Source organism: Sardina pilchardus, chromosome 1 (assembly GCF_963854185.1).
Source record: "Sardina pilchardus chromosome 1, fSarPil1.1, whole genome shotgun sequence".
NCBI classification, from domain to species: domain Eukaryota; kingdom Metazoa; phylum Chordata; class Actinopteri; order Clupeiformes; family Clupeidae; genus Sardina; species Sardina pilchardus.
In genome coordinates this window covers 12,652,889-12,674,855 of record NC_084994.1, presented here as the reverse complement: position 1 = coordinate 12,674,855, position 21,967 = coordinate 12,652,889, and the positions used below count along the sequence as shown (strand labels likewise).

Sequence of the window (21,967 nt, the reverse complement as noted above, 5' to 3'; positions counted from 1 at the left end):
CGAAAGTGAAAGTGTAACGGCGATTTACGAGAAATCAGGTCTCTTCGTGTAGGCTAATTATTATGAGCTCTCCTCCTAAAGACATCCGATAGGGGCGGATATTCTGCATGACTGTGTGCTATATATGCAGCGTTTTCACTGTCTATGGTTTTCACTAGCCTTTGGTAAAGGCGAGTGCTGCAGGCTACCTAACCGAGTTTAAAGCAGGCTGCAATGTCGACGGTCTGTTCAGTCCAGTTTGGTCACTTTATTTCCTGTTAGATCCGTAGCCTACTTCGCGTTGATCTACGTGTTCTTCGACGCCAGGAGCCTGAATCTTCCATCAAAAATATCTTAAAGTGAAGGTAGGCTAGTTTGCATATTTAAGCATAGGCCTACGCTATTCGGCCCTTTTCCTGAATTGCTTAGCCTAGCCCATAGACGGCCTAGCCCAGGGCTATTCAACTTCAGTACCAAGAGGGCCGAATGGAACAATCACTGGGTTTTCAGGGGCCACATAAAATAAGACGCCACAAAATAATTGTATCCAGCAATATTTGATGAAATCAGAGTAAATTTAATTTTATACACTGGCATAGAAACTAAGATCATAGCCTATTAACCATATCCATAAAAAAAATGTTCTCAGACAGGTGATAGGCTGCCACACAAACTATACAAGTATTTGAAAACACCCAGGCTAACCATAGTATTTCATACCTGATGTCTGATAGCTGCCATATCATGCATCAGTGGGAAAAATTGCAGTGTTGATTTAATTAGCCTACTTCAAGATAATTAGGCTCATAAGTGTTTCAAACACACACAGTAGCCTACAGCGCCAATCTCTCAAATACACTTAGCATTGAATTTAAAGAAAAAGTAATGCCAGCTCTGCCTCTGTTTATCTATTTCACGATTTCTTACCGCCAAAGATTCTAAACTTCGAGCCTGCGCAAATCACAAACAATAACATTCCCACGAGTGGAGTGAAGATGGCTCTGTCTAAAGAAACGTCTAATTGACAACGAGAATCGTTCAGTTTACCCTCTGCAACAAGTACGAGACTTTCATGTTTATTGTGCAACGAATCCATCGCTGTAAAGAAGTAATATAAAGTCAAGAGGCAATTCTCTACAAACCACAGCTCCTTCACTTTCTCGAGGGCTCGGGGGAACGGAGACCGGGTATGATTGTAACATTTTCGATTTGCGCACGCTCGAGGTTTAGAATCTTTGGCGGTAAGTAATCGTAATTTAATCAACATTTAATTTAAAACTAGTTACACATTTGGAAATGTCAGTATGTGTAGTGATGTGCTGTGTTCTCTGAGTGAAGATATCTGGAAGAATTAGTCTGGCCAATAGGAGCGGGCCGACAGTGCGCTACTCGCCAATCATATGAAGATCTATGCACACCCGTCAAAGCGAGTTCATTCTCATGACGAGACACGCGGGCCACAGGAAATTTGAAGCGGGCCACATCTGGCCCGCGGGCCGCTAGTTGAATAGGCCTGGCCTAGCCCCTCTGTAAAGCTACCGCGAGGGCTCAACGTGTAGCCTAACCTCGGCCGGGCCTATTGGTTTATCCTTTTCATGTTAACCATTCATATAGCCTACGTTCAGACCAGGTTTCTATTTTGAAGCTGGCAGCGTCTGGCTACCATTCCAGGGTGTCCAGTAGTATACCACTATTCGCATGCCGACTGTTCCATGATTAGAGTTGTCCTGGGGTTGGAATAGTTTGCGACTGGCGCAGGAGAGTAGGCGAGTGTGGGACCGCAGCCAATAGGCTAGTGTCTATCGACGTGTCTGCTATGCCTGTAGCATACTGCTCCTTTACTACCTCCACAGTTTACTCCTATAAGTTGTAATAACATCTGATCAGACATGTCACAGTCAGCACATTGGATATTTAAAAAAAAATCTCGTATTTGTATATTTAAAGCCATTTTCTCTCCCCTGTCCTTCATCCCTGTCCTTCATTGCAAACAATCTGAGGATATTGTTCTATTTTTAACACTGTATTGTCCACTGTCCAGTCATCTTAGAGCCAGCCATGTCCCACGGTCCACTCCCCATGGCAGCGCCTGTGTGCCTGATTGAGAACACAGACCAGGGCCTGCAGACGGTGGAGTCGTCCCTCAACCTCCTGCGGAGGATCCAGCAGCCCGTGGTGGTGGTGTCCGTGGTGGGGCTCTACCGCACCGGCAAGTCCTACCTCATGAACCGGCTGGCCGGGCAGCAGTCAGGTACAAAACATGCATGCAAACGCACACTCACTCACATAGATTGTGCATTCCTACAAACACACACTCAAGCTACACTCAAATACATTGACCTCCCAGCTTGTTATGAACCAATTTAAGCAGGGCAGAACCCATATTTATGCACGCACACATGTACATGCAGCCTCCCTCCTGCAGTGTATGCACACATAAGAAAATGATGACCAGAAAACTCAGAAAACTTCTGGAGTTGGCATGCTGTGTGCATTGGCTGTGTGCATGGAGAACAGGAAGGGAGAGAGGACTGTCCCCGTGCTAGTCAAAACTGTCTCAGACAGACTTCTCCCTCGTCTCACATACTGAGGTCTGTTGAAAGTCACAAGAGAAGCATCATGCTATTGTGTAAAGCAGCAAGTATGAAGTGTGATAGATCAGTGGTTCTCAAACTGTGGTACGGGTACCACTGGTGGTATGCGCTGTTGTGGTACTCTGGGAGCCTCCAAGATGTTTGATGAAGACAAAATAATAACTTCAAATGATATACCAAACAATATATATTTTTTTCTTATTTAGTTTTTATCTTAACAAACAGACAAAACAACGCAATACAGTATGTACAATGTAAAATATATTTAAATTGGCCTACACTACTGGATTTTAAAGTAGAATGGAAACCATTTTTGTCTTGGGTTTGGTGAATTAGTCACGGTAACCCCAAAAGTGACAAAGCTTTATTTAGGGCCCGGGCACCGAGGTGCAGCTGAAGCTTTATTTTATATTTTAATTGATTCTTTTCATTCAGGCTTCGCCCTGGGCAGCACCATCGAGTCGAAGACCAAAGGCATCTGGATGTGGTGTGTTCCGCACCCCTTTCAACCAGGTGAGCAAATATAGTTATCAAGATACATATTGCTTTTTATTTGTAATTTATTTTTCTCAGGTTTTTAAATAGTTTATGATAATTGGTCAATAAGTTCAAGTTCAAGTTTATTATAGCCATTTCAACAGTATGAAAATACAATTGATAGGAATGTGTTTTGGTATGCTCACATATAAGACACATAATGACAACACAATAACACAGGGGTAACAACACTTAATATACAGAAAGTGCAACAAAGTGCAAGGATCACAGAAAGCAGCAGTTCAGTACAGTTGTACAAGTGCAAAGAGAGGTAGCCTGGTATGTAATCCATAAGTGCTTAGTGCATGTTCAGGTGGCGAATAGCTTGTGGATAGGTACTATCCCTGAAGCGTGATGTTTTGCATGTGATGCTCCTGAACCTTCTCCCTGATGGTAGGGGTGTGAATAGATGGTGTGCTGGGTGGGAGAGGTCAGAGATGATGTTTTTGGCTTTCCTGGAGATTCTGGTGATGTAATGTGAGGCTATGGTAGGCAGACTACAGCCAATGATTTTTGAGGCCCTGCGCACCACCCTCTCAAGCCGTTGTTTGTCCTGGCTGGTGGCACTACCATACCAGACCAAGATGGCGAAGGAGAGTACACTCTCAATGGTAGCCCGATAGAAGTGGATCATGCCTGCTTGACTGACCCCAAACTTCTTCAGCTGACGGAGGAAGTGTAGTCTCTGATGGGCTTTGGAAATGATGAGGCTGGTGTTCGGGTTCCATGATAGGGACTGATGGATAGTGGTGCCTAGAAAACGGAAGGAGGGTACCCGCTCCACTACCTGGCCATTAATGGAGATGGGAAGGTGCTGGTCTGTCTTTTTCCTGAAGTCAACTATGAGTTCTTTGGTTTTTGTTGTATTGAGGATGAGATTATTGTCTGCACACCACTGCACCAACTTTTCTACCTCATCCCGATAGGAAGACTCCTCCCCATCACGTATGAGGCCTATAACGGTGGTGTCGTCCGCAAACTTAAGCAGTTTAACAGATGCAGAAGTTGATATACAGTTGTTTGTGTACAGAGAGAATAGCAGGGGTGATAAGACACATCCTTGTGGGGCACCAGTGTTCAGAACCCTGGGTGAAGACACATTGTTCTGGATCTTAACACACTGTGTCCTGCAGGACAGAAAGTTCAGTAACCACTGACAGAGTGAAGGATTTGCTCCCATGGACAGGAGAGAATTGTACAATGTGACAGGCAGGATGGTATTGAAAGCTGAACTAAAATCAATGAACAGTACACGGGCATAGGTGGACTTAGAATCAAGATGTTGCAGAATGAAATGTGTGCAGAGTGAGACTGCATCGTCCACTCCCCTATTTGCCCTGTAGGCAAATTGGTGAGGGTCTAGCGTGATATGTGACAGGTACCTACAGACTAGACGTTCAAAGATTTTCATTACAACAGAAGTGAGTGCAACAGGCCTATAATCATTGAGACAGGTAATGTTAGTTTTTTTGGGCACTGGGATGATCAGAGCTGATTTAAAGCATGCAGGTACCATTGTACTGTTAAGGGACCAGTTGAAGATGAAAGTGAGAATAGGAGCAAGCTCGTCTGCACAGTTCTTAAGTGTAGCTGGTGTCACGCCATCAGGCCCAGCAGCTTTGTTGGTGTTCTGTTGCCGCAGTAGTCTACGAACATCATGCTCCGTGATGGAAGGGGGGGAATGTCCCACCCCGAGAGGGTGAGGGAGAGTGCTCGCCTGGGCACTGTTCTCAAAGCGGCAAAAAAAGTCATTAAGCCGCTCTGGCAGGGAGGGGTCACAGTCAAGGATATGTTGTTTAGTCTTGTAGTCGGTGATCGCCTGTAGGCCCTGCCACACACCCTTGATGTTGTGATCTTGAAGTTTGCCTTCAAGTTTGACTCTGTAGTTGGATTTTGCTGTGTCTATTGCCTTCTGGAGTTTGTATTTGAGAAGTTTGTATTGCTCTTTGTCCCCACTTTTAAAAGCGTCATTTTTCTCCTTGCAGAGGCGCTTAACTTCCTTGTTGAACCAAGGCTTGTTGTTACTGAAGATGTCAAGAAAGATGATAAGAATGTCAAGAAAGACCATAGATTGTATAGAGCATTGCAGGATGTTGTTTGTTATCACTGCTTTGTGAGTCTATTCGGTTATTAAGTCTGACGTCACGGGCCCAACAACTTTCTTTGTGAAAAGACGTTTACTAGCGCAGCCAGATGGTTCTTGTAACTTGTCCATTTTGTCATCATCACCTCCATTTCAGGGAGTGTAAAACAAAATCGCTAAACTTTAACACCCACATTCGCATCTATCTCTTGAGCGTCAGATCCATAGAACTATTTTCTAAGCGTTGGCGTCTACGTGCGCCAGACACCGCCAGTGAGCAGTGGCATTAAGGGCGCTTTCACACCACTAGTTCGATTATTTGGTCTGCTTCAGGCAGTGAAATTGTTATTATGTAGCATATAGACTCCAGTGAGGTCCGCTTTCACCCCATAGAAAACGAACCAAAATTGGCCTGATTGATTTTTCCTCAATGTTTATCTTCCGGTAGAAATCGGCGCCAATTTTGACTCACTATTTTGACCTACAGTCTATGGTTTGGACCCCAGTTCGCGTTCTCACCAGAGGGACCGCACCAGAGGTCGACTTTTGGTGCGGAGTCAAGCGGACCGAGACCTCCTCTTTTTGGACCGCTTGTTTTGGTGCGCACCCGAGTGCGATTGATGCTTTCACACCAACGAAAACGAACCGAACTAAGAGGTTTTGGTACGAATGGACCGTTTGGTGCGCACCAAAAGATGTTGGTGTGAAAGCACCCTAACTGTCCTTTGGAGGAGAGGTGTGGTACTTAAGCATTATAGGCCAACAACATTACGACCACGAGTACTGTGCGGTAACGCTTTTATACAACAGTTCCATTGGCAACAAAAGATACCAGAGTGCATTTTTAGGAAGTGTAATTTATTATTTGTTTTTTTTTAGCCCAGTTCCTCCGCTATGCGAAGTAGGCCTAGCTCAGAACGTGTGTGGTTGCTATGCAACTGCTAAATCAAAGAGCTGTCTCTGGTTAAATCAAAGCGAAGAATCAACCGTCTCTGGATACATTGGCGGAGTGATTAGCTGTGAAGTCACCAGTGGTGATATTGCTTAATATCATCACTGATAGAACGCGTCTCGTCCAATCAGATATTGCTAAATCGTGACACTTTGTGTCACAACAGTTACTATTCTTTGTTATTGTCACTATGCTTACCATGTGTTGGAACAAAGTAAATGGAATGATGTGACAATGGAAAGACCTCTATTTCAGGACACACACTGGTGCTGCTAGACACTGAAGGACTTGGTGATGTCGACAAGGTGAGGACAGTAACATTGAGGACAGTGTTGCACTATTAGTATAGTAAGCCACAGTATAAATTAAAGGATCTGAATCAGGATTTGATTCCTAAATTGATTTGTTGTGAGTCTGTGTCCCTTTGGATAACACTGTGTGCACTGTGTGCTGAATACCAGTCACTTTATCTTTTCTACATTAAAATCACATGAAATTCTACTATAATTGAAGTGTATTTTAAATTAATACAGTAAGCTGCATAAATACATCACCAAATAAATGTTCCTCATTAAAATGTCATCTTAACAATCTCGTTCATAGGGCGACTCGAAGAACGATGCCTGGGTCTTCTGCCTGGGTGTGCTGCTCAGTAGCACCATGGTCTACAACAGCAGAGGCACCATCGACAACCAAGCCATAGAGAAACTGCAGTATCCTTACGTCTCTCTCATTCTCTCTCTCACACACACACACACACACACACACACACACACACAGCCCCAGCAGTTTTTTTTTTTACATTCTGAATATCATACATACTGAACTTCATTTGAACATAACCTGTGAACAACACTCACACATTCACTTTGCCCTTGATGACCTGTATCCTGAAACAACAATTCTGCAATACTCACATGCATACATTCCAAAGATTAATTTATGATTCATCACGATATCTGTATGAATGAAGAAGAAAAAGGAACAGGTCTGGAATTATGTATTTAATCATGGCACTTCACCGAATCATTACCCAACTATGTACAAAGTGCAGAGTTATAGATTAGTGCCTTTCGAAATGTGAACATAATTTGACAGTCTGTGGAGAATTACCCTCATGCATTTGAAAAGAGTCCGTTTAAAATATGAATTGTAGATTTTAATATTGTTATGGTGTTAGCGTATCAATAATACATTGCAAAAATAAGTCATGTGATATATAGCCAAATAAATATTTTCTCTCGCCCATAACACACACACACACACACACACACACACACACACACACAGAGACACAAAGAATAACATTTATTGCAGCCAATTTCCTTAGCCGATCACAGCTACGTGACAGAGCTGACCGATCAGATCCAGGTAAAGTCCAGAGGGGCCAGTAAACAGAATGACGATGACGAGATCCCGGAGGACTGCGAGTTTGTCCGCTTCTTCCCCGGCTTTGTGTGGGCCGTTCGGGATTTCACTCTGGAGAGGAAGATCGATGGTCGTGATGTGAGCGAGGACGAGTACCTGGACTTTGCCCTGCAGTTGAAGAAGGGTCAGTGAAAATGTTTTTTTTTTTCACACATTTAGATAACAAAATATATAAATGAAAAATACATATTAGCAAAAAAATTCAAAGAAAACATTAACACTTAACAATAGATCCAAAAGCTTTTAGCTTAGTTGTAATATTCTTCCTTATGCTTGTTTTAGTTGAAAATCATGCATTTGTAAGTTAAAGAATGTATCAAATGTAAGATGTAAAGTTTAGATGAGATTGAGCATCTGTCTCTGAATCCACAGGTTTGAGTAACAAGGTGCTGACCTACAACCTCCCAAGGCAGTGCATCAGAAGCTTCTTCCCAACCAGGAAGTGCTTCACCTTCCCGTTCCCGACGGAGGCGAAGAACATGTCACGCCTAGACTCCATGGCTGAGGCCGACCTTGACCCGGACTTCCTGAAAGTGGCTGATCGTTTCTGCACCTACGTATTCGCAGAGAGCCGCGTGAAGACCGTACAAGGAGGCTATAAGGTCACTGGCAGCCGTGAGTCACAGAGCTGCCTTTGTGTTGTGTTTCAAGCTGACAGTTGATATGGAATAAAGAGTTAAATTGATGCAGAGGAGGAAATATGAAGGAAAAGGATAACATGGACATAATGTTTGACTGATGTTTCTTTCAAAGTGCAAATACAATGGGGTGTCAAACATGAAATGATTTAAAGGCTTAACATTTTATGATCATACTAGTGTTTACAGTAATGTGAAATCAATGCTTGAATGCTACTCTTACCCTGTTTCCACTTCATGGATTTGAGATTTTGATGTGTGGTTTGCTCATCATACGTAGGGTTCAGCCATCTTGTGAAGATCTACGTGGAGACCATCAACAGTGGCAAGGTTCCCTGTCTGGAGAACGCAGTGGTTGCCATGGCAGAGATCGAGAACCAGTCGGCTGTGAACGAGGGCTTCCAGCTCTATGGTCGGGGCATGGAGAACCTGAAACAGAACTTCCCCATTGATCTTGAGTCTCTCTCGACGGAACACCAACGCCTCTCCGCCACGGCAACGCAGGAGTTCCTGAAACGTTCCTTCAAGGACACAGAGGGGAAGTACATGACACAGTTGCAGGTGAGTTTGGAGCCGTTAGAATAAAGCCCTTTTTTTTTAACAATCTGCAAAGAAGATGATGACAACAAGCTCTTTGACGTCCCATGGTATTTCTTCTGTCCTCTGGTAAAGCTTAAAAAATGTTTTAAAGTTAAAGATTCAAAGTTGTTTATGAGTGGAGAATACAGTATGTGGAGCTTCAGAATAGATGTCAGGAATGCAGAAGAAGGGAAGCCACACTCCGGATCTCCGTGCCTTAAAAGTAATGATGAAAATTGCCCCAGAGGTTTTCATGACATTCCAAACGAACGGCACGGCTAGCAGCCACCAGAGCCGTATCTATATGGCTCTGGCAGCCACAACTTTTAGCTTTGTTTTAAAAATATGATGACGAGGACCTCAACGATTGGCCTTACTTCCCTTCTCAAACTATGTTGAAATCTTTCACAGCCCAATTTTCAAATTTCCCCGGGGGAGAAACCCTCGGGCCCCCGGAAAAAGGAAGGGTCAGCCGGGCTATAGCCCCGAATCTTCTGAACTCCTAGCGACGCCCATGACGTCAACCTAGCAAGCACCTTAGTAATCAACGTGTTTACCCTAGCAACACCCTAGCAACCACCTCAAGTACCCTGTTTGTTTGTGGTTATTTTTGTTATACTTACGTGTAGCACAATGACTCATTGTTTAGTTTTTTGTTCCAATTTATGAATTGACACTTCATTTGGGATGACGTACGAGAAACGCACACTGTTGCACTGTGTATTCTGGTACCGATGTTGCTTTGCTATGGTTAAAAATGTGACTGAATACTGTGCCATTTCAATGTATTATTTGTCTAAGATGTGCAATTTGTGTTGAACAGCTAATATAAAAACACAACAGGAACTAAACTTTCAAGAACAGAGCACACAACAGATTACATACTTGACAACTTGTAAGAATACCCAGTGTAATACCTTGTTCCAAAGTTGATCAAAATGCTGTTTAATACTCTGGTAGATATTAACTATTGGTTGTATGTATTTGTGTCGTGTTGCATTGATTGAACATGTGTGTTGTGGCTCCCCCTCTGACAGGAGAAAGTGGCAAGGCTCTATGATCAGCTGATCAATGAGAACATGGAAGCCTCCGAAAAGTTGTGCCGGAAGCTTCTATTCGACCTGTACGCGCCGATGGCCGCCAACATTCAGCAGGGCAGCTATTCCAAGCCAGGCGGGTACGAGATCTACTGCCGCGACCGAGACGCCATGGTGGCCAAGTACCGGCAGCATGGCAAGAAGGGCATGAAGGTGAGTGTGTGTGTGTGTGTGTGTGTGTGTGTGTGTGTGTGTGTGTGTGTGTGTGTGTGTGTGTGTGTGTGTCTTTGTGTTTATATACTGTATGTGTATGCGTGTTTAAATGTTTGCATATGTGTTTGTTGTTGTATATTTTATTTTATTTGTTTTAGTTTATTTGCTATTTATTGAAGTTAAGAAACGTTTGTGCTAACATCAGCCAAGGACCAGCTAATCAGATTGCCTGTGTGTAAGTGTCTTGTCATAGCTCTCAACCAAGAAAAACTATCCAACATGACAACAGGTACATTCTGAAACAATTAGTTCCGGTTCTTGATTATGATTGGCTGAAACGCGCTCTTGCCATTGTAAAACCCAACACAAACATACACCTTGACTGCATTTTGTTCTCTTGTCATGCGCTACCACAACTTACAAAAAAAGTTAGAGTAGCTGCGTCTCAATATTACTGGGCAAGGATTCAGATAGAGGAAATATATTTCTTGGAGGAAGAATGATATTCTATGAACACATTGTTGCATTTCTCGTTGCTGTGTCTTTGTTTCATGAAATCTTACAAGTCAGATGTAGTAACCGTTTTAGAAAAGCAATAAGCCACTCGAGTCCATTAGTTTACACTGATTTTAGAACAGGTAAGTAGGGTTTTAAGCACTCTGCTTGAGCATCATGCTTGGCTGTTCTAAAATCAGTTTTCATAATCTGTTCTAAAATCAGGCTTATTGCTTAAATTTAACCAGATATAGGCATTATTGGAATAGCCGATTTGAGCTAAGCTCGTGTGCGTGTGTGTGCGTGTGTGTGCGTGTGTGTGCGTGTGTGTGCGTGTGTGCGTGTGTGTGTACATGTCCTCTCTAACTGTATTTCCTGTGTGGTCCCCAGGGGGAGGAGATGTTGGAGGGGTTTCTCCAGGAGAGGAACGCTGAGGCCAACTCCATCCTGATGGCTGACCAGAAACTCTCCGAGGCTGAAAAACAAATGGCCGGTAAGATGTCCTCCACCATACCAAGCACAATCGGTTTCAGCCAATCAGAGTCACGGTGACCCTTTTTTTGGTACTCAATTTGTGTTGTATTTGGTGGGTAGCAACAAACACTGAGACCCTAAGAGCCAATCAGAATCAGTCTATTAGCAAATACTTTTGTCTTTAGCTGCATAGATGTGTGACCAGACACTTTCTAATGACGAAACACAGCACTGAAAGAATCCTCCAGAAATACATGGGGTTAGTCCTCAACGCCAACGCCTACACAGGTCACGCCCCTTCCTGTATGCCTCCCCATTCACTTGAATAGGAAAATAGCTGCCCGATAACAGCCCAGATGGTCGTCGAATGGGAAGACTTGCCTGAAAGGAATTTGGTGTGATTAGAGTCCATGTTAGATGGGCCACACTCTGGGTTTTCAAAACTAGTCAATACTGAATTGGAGGCTGTGAGACAGATTAGTCTTCCATTTATGGAATTTTGAAAAGGCTTGGCTGTAAATAACAGGGTGATGCGGAAGTCTGGCAAGAGAAACCAGGAGATGAAGCCTTGTTTGGACTAAAGCCATGTTCTGAAAAGACGAAGAAGGTGTTGCACCAAAAGTCACTCCTGGTCTCGGAAGGCTATGAGGACATAGTCTATTTTCACTCATGATGTCTATTTTCACTCGTGATGGCGTATTTATCTACAAATGTAGTATTTATTCAAACAGACAAATACATACAAACATACTGTACACAAACACTCATCCATATCCCTCGTGGTTGCAAGTGCACAATAGTACAGTTTTCCCTCCAAAACGCCTCTCTCATATGACCCTTTCCTTTCTCCCCCCCCCCCCCCCCCCCCCACCCCTCCCTCTTTTATCTTCTGGACCTCGTTGATGCAACTCTGTGCACATCACCTCTCACAATGTGGACGAATTCACCAACCTCCCTTCCTCCCCACCCCCCCAACCAAAAACTTGCAACCCAAAACCCCCGACTCTCAATCCTCCCCTCGACCCCCAACGCTCGCCACCACCCCCAGAGGCCCGTGAGCAGGCTGCAATTCAGGAGCAGCAGGCCAAGGTGGCGGCACAACGTCAAGGGGACCTGCAGCGAGCGCTCGAGGACGAGCGACGCAGCCAGGAGGAGCGCTTGAGACGCATGGAGGAGAAGATGGAGGAGGAGAAACGCCTCCAGCGTGAGGAGCTGGACCGCGCCCTGGAGAGCAAGCTGAAGGAGCAGCAGGAGATGATGGAGAAGGGCTTCAGGGACAAGGCTGAGATCATGAGCCAGGAGATCGAGCAGCTCAAGAAGGAGAAGGAGAATCAGAAGGAGGCGGACCCGGGATTCTTCAAGACGTACATCATGCCTGCTGCCGAGATCGGCAAAGAGGTTCTGTCCGCCTTCCTGCAGTTCAAACTCTTGAAAAAATTGTAATGGCTCCTCTGAAGCTGGTGCTGTGCTGTCAGAACAGACTTGCCAGCAGATAAGCGCCATTGCATTAATTTAGATCATTTTAAGCAGCTTAAAAACAAGGCACATCATTCATTTATATACAATAATAGGTCATTAACAGATAATCAAGCAACACTAATATATAAATAATTAACAATAATAGATAAATGATTAGCATAACATGATAAGTAATCAGAAAGTGGTCAGCTGATCTAAGATCTGGAGAATGGCATATACCCTGTTATGCCTCGCATGCCATTAAAGTAGCTTGCTATGTTTTTTTTGTTTTTTTTTCTTTGTATTTCATTTCTGTAACATTTCAGCTACATCTTTTTGTATTATCTATCTGAATGGAGTTCTTCAAGTATCAATAAACATGTTGAACCTCAACACAGATTTCAGTGTATGCGTTTTTGTAGAAGACATTTAGAGAATTGCATGTGGCTATCATTGGATTTCCTCTACCTTTAGAAGATTCAAAATAGTATAATTGGATCAGAAGAATCCAGGCCAGTACAGAGGTGACTCAAAGAAGGAAGAAATACAGCGATTTGATTCGCTTTGATTAAAGGTAAAAGTGATTCTGATTGGCTCTTAGGAGAATGAAGGGACGGGGCTTTGAAATTTACCCAACCGTAAAAGTGTTATGATTTACCCAGAAGAGCGAGGTGAGCTGTGATTGGACAAGCGTGTTGTTTTTCTCCACAGAGGAGGCACAGAAGATAGCGCTGCTGGAGCAGGAGAACAGGATGGAGGAGGAGAAGTACCGACGGCTAGAGAGCCTCCTGGAGGAGGAGAAGAGGAGTCACGAGGAGAACCTCAACCGCCTGAATGTGAGTCTGTGTGTGTGTGTGTGTGTGTGTGTGTGTGTGTGAGAGAGAGAGAGAGAGAGAGAGTGTCCGAGTGGGTAAGTTACTGCATCTATTCATGATATTCCGTAGCCAACAATGGGCGTCGCCATGACACCTCAGCATTCAGAAAACTGTTCCGGCAAAGCTGCGTTGTATCTATTTTAACGTGACGGTTGACAGTGCTTAACATAATCATAACGCATATAAAGTAAACTTTTCTATTTTATATCGGTTATGTATTATGTAGTATATCCATGCTGAGGGCAGAATTGTCAACATTTCGAAAGATTGAAGCATATTCTAGTTAGCGTACTGTGAACGCATGTAAACAGAATGAACAGAAGTTGAAAACAGTACAGATTTCCGGGTTAAGGAATAAGGTGAATATAAACATTCTAAACTCAGTGATTGTAGTGTTTTTGTCTGTAAATGTTTTCTCCACTAATTATTTTAACCACTAATTCCATGCATAGTGGAAGACATCTAGCACTGAATATCTCATGAATATTATTACCTTGTTTCCCCCCCTCAGGAGAAGCTTAAGTAGGAGTATGCACTGCTGGATATCTTATGAATATATTCCCTTGTTTCTCCCCTTTCCTCCTCCCCATCCTCCATCTCCTCCCCCTCAGGAGAAGCAGAAGCAGGAGTATGCGCTGCTGGCGTCCGAGCAGAAGGTGGCGCTGGAGAGCAAGCTGGCAGAGCAGAAGGCGCTCCTGGCTCAGGGCTTCCACCAGCAGGAGCAGGAGCTGAAGGAGCAGATCCAGCAGCTGAAGAAGGAGCAGGCCCAGAGGGAGGCCGAGGAGGCGCGCTTGCGTCAGGAGGAGGCGCGTCTGCAGAGGGAGGAGCAGCAGCAAGCCACGCAGGCCACCATGCAGGTAGGAGGCGCAGGGCTGAGATGCTGACAGGAGGGGCAGAGGAACACCGCAACAGACTTTTACAAGCTCCGCAACGACAACGTATACCAGTATTGCCACCGTAGACTTTTAGAAGCTCCGCAACGACAACGTAGACCAGTACTGCCACCGTAGACTTTTAGAAGCTCCGCAACAACAATGTAGACCAGTGTATTCGCCACCATAGACTTCTAGAGGCTCAGCAACAACAATGTAGACCAGCGTATTCGCCACCATAGACTTCTAGAGGCTCAGCAACGACAATGTAGACCAACGTATTCGCCACCATAGACTTCTAGAGGCTCAATAACGGCAACGTAGACCGGTATTGCCACCATAGACTTTTAGAAGCTCAGCAATGGCAACGTAGACCAGTATTGCCACCATAGACTTTCAGAAGCTCAGCACCGTCACGTTCAGGCCTACTAAATTGTTTAGTTAACACCTTGTCATTTTTGTTTCGTTTGTCCAGCCGTTCACCTTTGTGAACATTGCGGCCATGTCATTCAAAACATATTTCGGGATATCCATCTCACCACGCATGGTGTTAGTGCTAAGAGATTAACGCTTTGGCATCTTCAGTACCGTCACCACAGACTTTTAGAAGTTCAGCAACACCACCGTATAATTTTAGAATTTCAATTGAATCAAATATGCTGTTCGCAAACAGATTGGCTGAATCCCAATGTCCGGACTCACGAACTCACAGACTTTGGTGCACGTTCTCGCGAAATTCATAAGGGCTTAGGGCTGTCCCAATGTGGAATTACAACGGGCGTGAGGGTTTGAGTACACACTTACTGAGCCCTTTCCGTGAGTCTGCATCGGTGCAGACTTAACCTAAGGGAATTACCCACAGTTCAAAGTGTTGTGACGTTTACCGCGGAGATCATAGAAAAATCCGGAAATGAAGGTAAACAACAGGACGCACATACACGTAAACATCGCCAAGGTACACAGTCTCGTGAAGTGCTGTCCCAATCCCAAAATACCTATGAGCCCATGTGGCCTCACACACTCACTCACTTAGCACCTGAAATTAAGTCTGTGAGTCCTTAGTTCTAGTCTTTAGGGCTGACATTGGTATTGGGCCATTTTGTCTCACTTTACTTAGAGCAAACAGTTACAGTGTCATAGAATTAGTCAATACTTCTTTATGCCTGCCTATGTTGCTTTATACTGTTATGGACATGTTCATACTTTACAGCGAACAAAAACATGCCGTCACATTATAAATGATTATAAAGTATCATTCCATCTTGTGAAATCACTAAGCCTGTTCACACTAGTCATTAAATGCGTCTTGGGCAAATCTGATTGCAAGTGATCAGCCAAGACGCATTTAGTTCACACCAGTATTCTCATATGCGTCTCAGCTGATCACTTGCATTCGGATTTGCCTGTAGAATGTAACTTTAGAATTTAGAATGTTTATCTATTGGTCTATCATCATGGACGAAGACGCATAAGGACGGATTGAGCGTTCACACTACAGAACATATGTGGATACATGCGTCTTAAACCACCTCCACATGTGGTTAAGAACAATCTGATTCCAAACCATTTTTGTCATTGTTCACACCAGTCTTTAGAACGAGACACTTGCAATCAGATGTGCCCAAGACGCATTCTAATGACTAGTGTGAACAGGCTGTAAGGTTAAGTTTGTTGTAATGCTTTAGGACAGGGTCAAGGATGTACAGTTATAAGTAGGTAGGGTAGTCATTATTATAGTCCATTATTATAATTATGTTATGAATAAATGCATACTATAGCTCTATCATTATAACAGTGCCTTCCTAGAAAGTGTTACCGACAAAACACTGTGTGGCGTGTCTATGGGAATACTGAAGGGAAGGGAGAACCATCTTTCTGGTGTGTTTTGTCTTATCTTTGATTAAACTAAATTACAATGTACGTTGTTTTGGACAAAAGCCTCTGCTAGGAAATTTGAATATAAATGATAAACATACCTAAACACAATGTGCCGTTCGCTGTGACTTCACATTTTAAACGTGTCGATGTCCCACTGACTGCAGGTCTTGGGCAACACCTTGGAGACGTACTACAACTACAAGCATAAGAAAGAGGACCGTCGCCTTCAACAGGTCCGGGCCCAGAAGGAGAAGTACACCTACAAGAACAAGATGGTGGAAGCTGCAAAGAAAGTTGCGATGGGGTCAAAGGTCGCGGGAGCAATGAAGCCTGGGCCATCTGAACAGAAGCCTGGGCCATCTGAGCAGAAGACTGTTTAAGATTTTGGCACCAGATATGTGCCATAGATGTCCAGTCACTTGTAGGCTGACACTGATGAACGCATGATTGCAGTTTGTGTGAAAACTGAGGTAGACCATCATAGTAAATGGTTGTCATCAGCTGATTTGAGGTTATTTGTTGGTTTGTCACGTAGATTTCTTGGACCAAATACTTTTTACTCTATTAATATAATATTATTTTACTCTACTGCATTACTGTTCAGGTGTACGTGATGCACTGTTCGAAGTTTGACAGGGTTGTTGTTAACTCTTTTTGCTACAGCATTTGTAACTCACTGAATCATTGAGCTAGAATTCTCTAACTTTTACAGAAAGTTGGGCTGCTCCCACTCGTTTACCACTAAAATAAATGTATTGTGATACAACCTGGCCCGTCACTACTGTAGCATAATAGACCTCTGAAGTTTGTCTACAAAAACGTATTTTCTATGAGAAAATATCATGGGGATTTTGAAGTATCTCACCTGTTAAATTTCCGCAGGGAGCGCAGGCTGGGCTGGCCCGGAGACGACACAGTTTCTGATTAAACCCTTTTACACGTTTGTCTTGTCACTCAACAGCTCCACATATAGAACACATATAGAACACATATAGATGCAGTAACTAACCCACTCGGACACTCTCTCTCTCTCTCTCTCTCTCTCTCTCTCTCTCTCACACATACACACACACACACACACAATCTTGGGTCTCAAAATAATAATAATAATAAAAAGTGATGTTGGTACCAACCATTCCTTTACAAATATGCTTGAACTCAGTGGTTAGTGGTTGGGCTGTGAGTTCCCTGCTGACAGAGAAGCAAAAACAGATCTGTGATATTGAGCTCCCAGCAGAACCGGTGCTAGTATACAGTCTACACGTTGTTGTGTTGCATTTGGTGTACATCTCCTAACCCTTCAGATTTGATCTGTTTATTATATGATTTACGGAAATTGAAAGCGAGAGACGTGTCGTGACTTGGGCGCTCGACTAGTTGTTACCTATGGTTGTTACTCTGTTACTGTGAGGGAAGTAGAATCAGGGCAAGAGACAGTTGAAGAGTTTGGTTTGAAAATGCTACCGTATATCCTCAATTTTAGTGAATTTTCATGAATAATTTACTCAGTGAAAACAACACAACTGCAATTGTGGGCTATTGATACTACCATGGATGGAGTAGGCGATGGAAACAAAAGCATGATTGATATTTGCAGAGAGAATGTGCAGGACTGAGCGGAGGTCATATTGTGTATTGCTTTGCGGTACATCTAGTTCTGAATGTCTTAAATAATTAAAAGGATAATAATGTGGTAGCTGCCATGCAGAATGCTAACTGTATAATCTGACTACGCCACCCCCTGGTAAAGGGCAGGGGGATCCCTAAACTCTCTCAGTGTGCAGTGTGGCTAGTTCAATGTGTTCCCCACGAAGGGACAATTGACAGGCATAAATATAGATAAATACATACATTTATTAGAAAATAGTAAAAAATCACGAGCAAGGTTTTAAGCATTCACATGGATCATTATGTGGAGTGGCTGGCTGTTCCCCTTAATATAAGAAGGTCGGATCGGCTCACACACGCTCCCAACTCCGGAGGCCCCTGGCGAGAGACAGAAAAGGAGACAGCAAACCCAACACCAAACAAGCAACACAAGCACTACATTCTTAAGGTTTTATAAATCCCACTACAAATATCACAGTGTTGCATTCACAAGTAACACACCACTACAGTGTCCCTCACCGAAGTGGTCCCTCATGCAGGAGCAATGTGGCAGAGCGGATCCGGCCTTGTACAAAGCCAGCCTATGATAAAGACAGAGAGGGAGGAGAATAACCAGCATAACCAATCACCAATACTAATAATAATAGCACTATGAGGTTTTGTTTAGGTCTACTTACAGTTTTGCTCAGTCGCTTTGGTACAATTCTCGAATCATCCTTGAGTTTTGCAAAACAGTTAGTGGATTTCTCAAAACTATTTGTACAAATTGCAAAACACCATGGATTACAAGCAAAATCCAATTTCTTGCTCAAAATCCTTAGTTAATCTCTCAAAACTAAATATTTGTGTCAATGAACATGTCAGTGCATCAGAATGTCAAGTCCTTGTGTCATCATGTATGGATAAGACAGTCAAATGGCTTAGTCATGTTGTCAGTATAACAGTGTACTCTGGAGGGATGTTCTGATGTAAACTAATGACATTTTTTGTAAATTAGGTTACACCTTAGTGTATGTGGGAGTTGGATCGACAATATTCACATTTACGCTTTTACTATTTTTTACTGTAATTTGTTGACAGACCCTATCATTGTGCTACAGAAAGGAAAAGACAGCACTGCATAGTATAAAGGGGAAAAAATTAAATAAAGTAGAAATTTGACCATAGGACAATATCGTTAGGGAAAACTGTAAATGCAGTGTTGTAGGAATTACAGTGCAGACTTCCTACACCTCCTGATGTTCCTGTCTTTTGGGCCACAAATGGTCAAATGACAACATGTTCAACCATTTTGCATGTAAAGACTTATACTACGAACTAATGCCTAAATGTTGTGGGGGTGAGACTATTCAACAGAGACCCATTATAATACATTTTGATCAACATGACATAAGCAATTGATAATGTAGGAAAAAACAGAAAATTGTACATAATCATTTGCAATTGCATGGATGTACTAAAGCATTCGCAACTTGATCAAAGCAATGAGAAACTGCTTTTTTGATGTGCACAAGTGACACAATGATGTGAAGATTGAACAGGTAGTTTTGAGAATTTCAACTCTGATCTGAGAAATGTACCAAAGCGACTGAGAAAAACTGTAAAAGAGAGAAGCAAAGCATTAATTGCCAGTTTCCTCTAACAGTAAAACATTGTACAACCTTACAACCAGCAAATAGAGGCCTACTTTTGGCAATGCGCAATGTTCTCACAGCACAGAACACAGGGAAGGAGGAGAGCCTTCCAAAGCTACAGAGACAAAGCAATAGCAACATTAAACACATTATAATATAAAACAATCAATAAAATACACATAAATGTTGTTGCATTTTACCAGTCCATCAATGTCTATGGCCCAGGTGGTCACAATGTCAAAATGCCAGTAGCCTCCGTGTCCTCCATGAACAAAGGTGTTGTGTTGTAGGAATTACAGTGCAGACCTCCTGATGTTCCTGTCTTTTGGGCCACAAATGGTCAAATGACAACATGTTCAACCATTTTGTTCAACCATGTAAAGACTTATACTACGAACTAATGCCTAAATGTTGTGGGGGTTGAGACTATTCAACAGAGACCCATTATAATACATTTTGATCAACATGACATAAGCAATTGATAATGTAGGAAAAACCAGAGAATTGTATAATCATTTGCATGGATGTACTAAAGCAATCGCAACTTGATCAAAGCAATGAGAAACTGCTTTTTTGATGTGCACAAGTAACACAATGATGTGAAGATTGAACAGGTAGTTTTGAGAATTTCAACTCTGATCTGAGAAATGTACCAAAGCGACTGAGAAAAACTGTAAATCGGATGATATAGGAAATAGCCCCAACCCGATTTTGGTTTTTTGACGATTGCATGTGCACACTGGCTGTGCAAACTGCGATTCCCAACTTGTTGTATGGGTTGATAGTTAGTAGATTCATTTCTATTTGCAATTATATAAATCTAATATAAAGATGAAGAAAATGAGGAGGAAGAGGACACTGTCCAAAGTAAAAAAACAACTATAATTTAGTCGTGTCCCGGTAGGCCTACTGTATGTCTAGCAACACCCATGGTTTCATTTATAAGTCTGATGACTAGTCATTGAATAACAAAAACAATATTATTGTATTCATTATAGCCTAATTCGAGACCGATTAGGACATAGTATATAATTATTATGTTTACCACAATGTCTGTCTGTAGAAGTTATGTTACTGTCCACGTATGTGGACAGTGCGCAACAAAGGGGTAAAAAAGAATAAAATGTAATGACAGAAAATATGAAAAATATGGCCCTCTACTACCTCCATACTACCCACCCAGCCCTCTACTATCCCCATACTACCCACCCACCTCTCTACTACCTCCATACTACCCGCTCACCCCTCTACTACCCCATTACTACTCACCGACCCTCACCCATCCCTCTACTACCCCCATATTACTCACCCCTCCACTACCACCACCCAATCACCCCTCTACTACATCCATACTACCCCCCCCTCTACTACTACCCCACCCACCCCTCTAGTACTCTCATACCCACCCCTCTACTACCCACCCACCCCTCTACTACCCCCATATTACCATACCACCTTGGCATTACCACATGTAATTAGGTCATTATTTATAAATATGTTTACCAAATGTTTGTTTCTTTGTAATTTAAAGCAGTTAAAATCATATTTGAAAAAACAATACCCGAAAAAAAATCCTAGTTACAAAATCTGATTTTTGGTCATTTAGCTCCTCTATTGCGCAACGTCCACATACATGGACAGTTGCTTTTTAGGGTCTACAAACTATATTTTACATCAGATTTGATTTCTGAAAACATAGAGTTGTTCAACAACTCTGGAGCATTCAGCATATGGCATTACTGTCACTCATGTTGAATTGATGATGTCATCAAGCAGTCAATATTCCAAATATAAGATGATACATATTGTTAATATAGGCCTATTGCCATGGACCTACTAAAACAGCCCTGAAGTGGATTGGTGTATATCAACTTGATAAATAAATAGAAAACAGAGTTAAAGTTACTGTCCACGCATGTGGACGTTGCGCATGAAAGGGTTAATTGTGTATTTAAGCACTTGTTGTTTTGATTGAGCAAAGATAAATCAAATAACAATAACCCCACTGAAATTACTTGGAAAACAAAACAAAATAAAATAAAAAAAAATATGAAAATGCATAAAATAATTTGAAAAGAGCTTTTCATATGTATTAGATATTGAGATTCAATGTTTGGAAGAAGGGAATTATCTCCACACTGCTCAAGCTGTGTGGCACGACAAGTTCTTGTGCGTTTCGCAGTGTCATAGGCCTATGATAGAAATTAAAAGAGAACTACAGAAGAAAACAACGTAAAAAACACCATGGATTACCAGCAAAATCCAGTTTCTTGCTCAAAATCCTTAGTTAATCTCTCACTACTAAAAAAAAGTGCAAGGTCCAGTTCTTATCCGGTGGCATTTGTCCCTTTGGGAACACAACAGGTGGCGGAATAAATTTAGAAAGACAAAAATAACATCCTCTCCTTTCGGTTTTGCTTTCGATTTCCTGCCCGTTTCACATTTGCTGTAATGAGAAGTAGCCTGACTTCCTGGAACTGGAAGTCATTAAAAATATATCCATGTGTTATCAAGCCTACCAGCGCGGGAATAGGCTACTCATGCAAATAGCTAAATCGGATCGGCAATCCCGATTTCTTTCTTTTTTTAAAAAAAAAAAAAAAAAAAAACATCATGATTGCATGCGCACACTG

General features: G+C 42.6%; 1 protein-coding gene across 2 annotated transcripts; it reads left to right on the top strand.

Moving 5' to 3' along the window:
- LOC134100849 (guanylate-binding protein 1-like) lies at window positions 1-17,149 on the top strand. Of its 2 annotated transcripts, XM_062554421.1 has the most exons (14): window positions 1-344; window positions 2,021-2,230; window positions 3,009-3,086; window positions 6,401-6,450; window positions 6,749-6,858; window positions 7,486-7,697; window positions 7,946-8,188; window positions 8,492-8,772; window positions 9,828-10,040; window positions 10,926-11,028; window positions 12,058-12,350; window positions 13,193-13,303; window positions 13,954-14,199; window positions 16,257-17,149. In XM_062554421.1, the coding sequence occupies exons 2-14, from the start codon at window positions 2,038-2,040 to the stop codon at window positions 16,470-16,472; spliced, it is 2,349 nt and encodes a 782-aa protein (XP_062410405.1). In that variant the 5' UTR covers window positions 1-344; window positions 2,021-2,037; the 3' UTR covers window positions 16,473-17,149. The 2 variants fall into 2 exon arrangements, with proteins under 2 accessions (XP_062410405.1, XP_062410327.1); XM_062554343.1 differs by lacking the exon at window positions 12,058-12,350 and having other exon boundaries at window positions 13,179-13,303; window positions 16,257-17,139.
- Window positions 17,150-21,967: the final 4,818 nt, after the last annotated feature.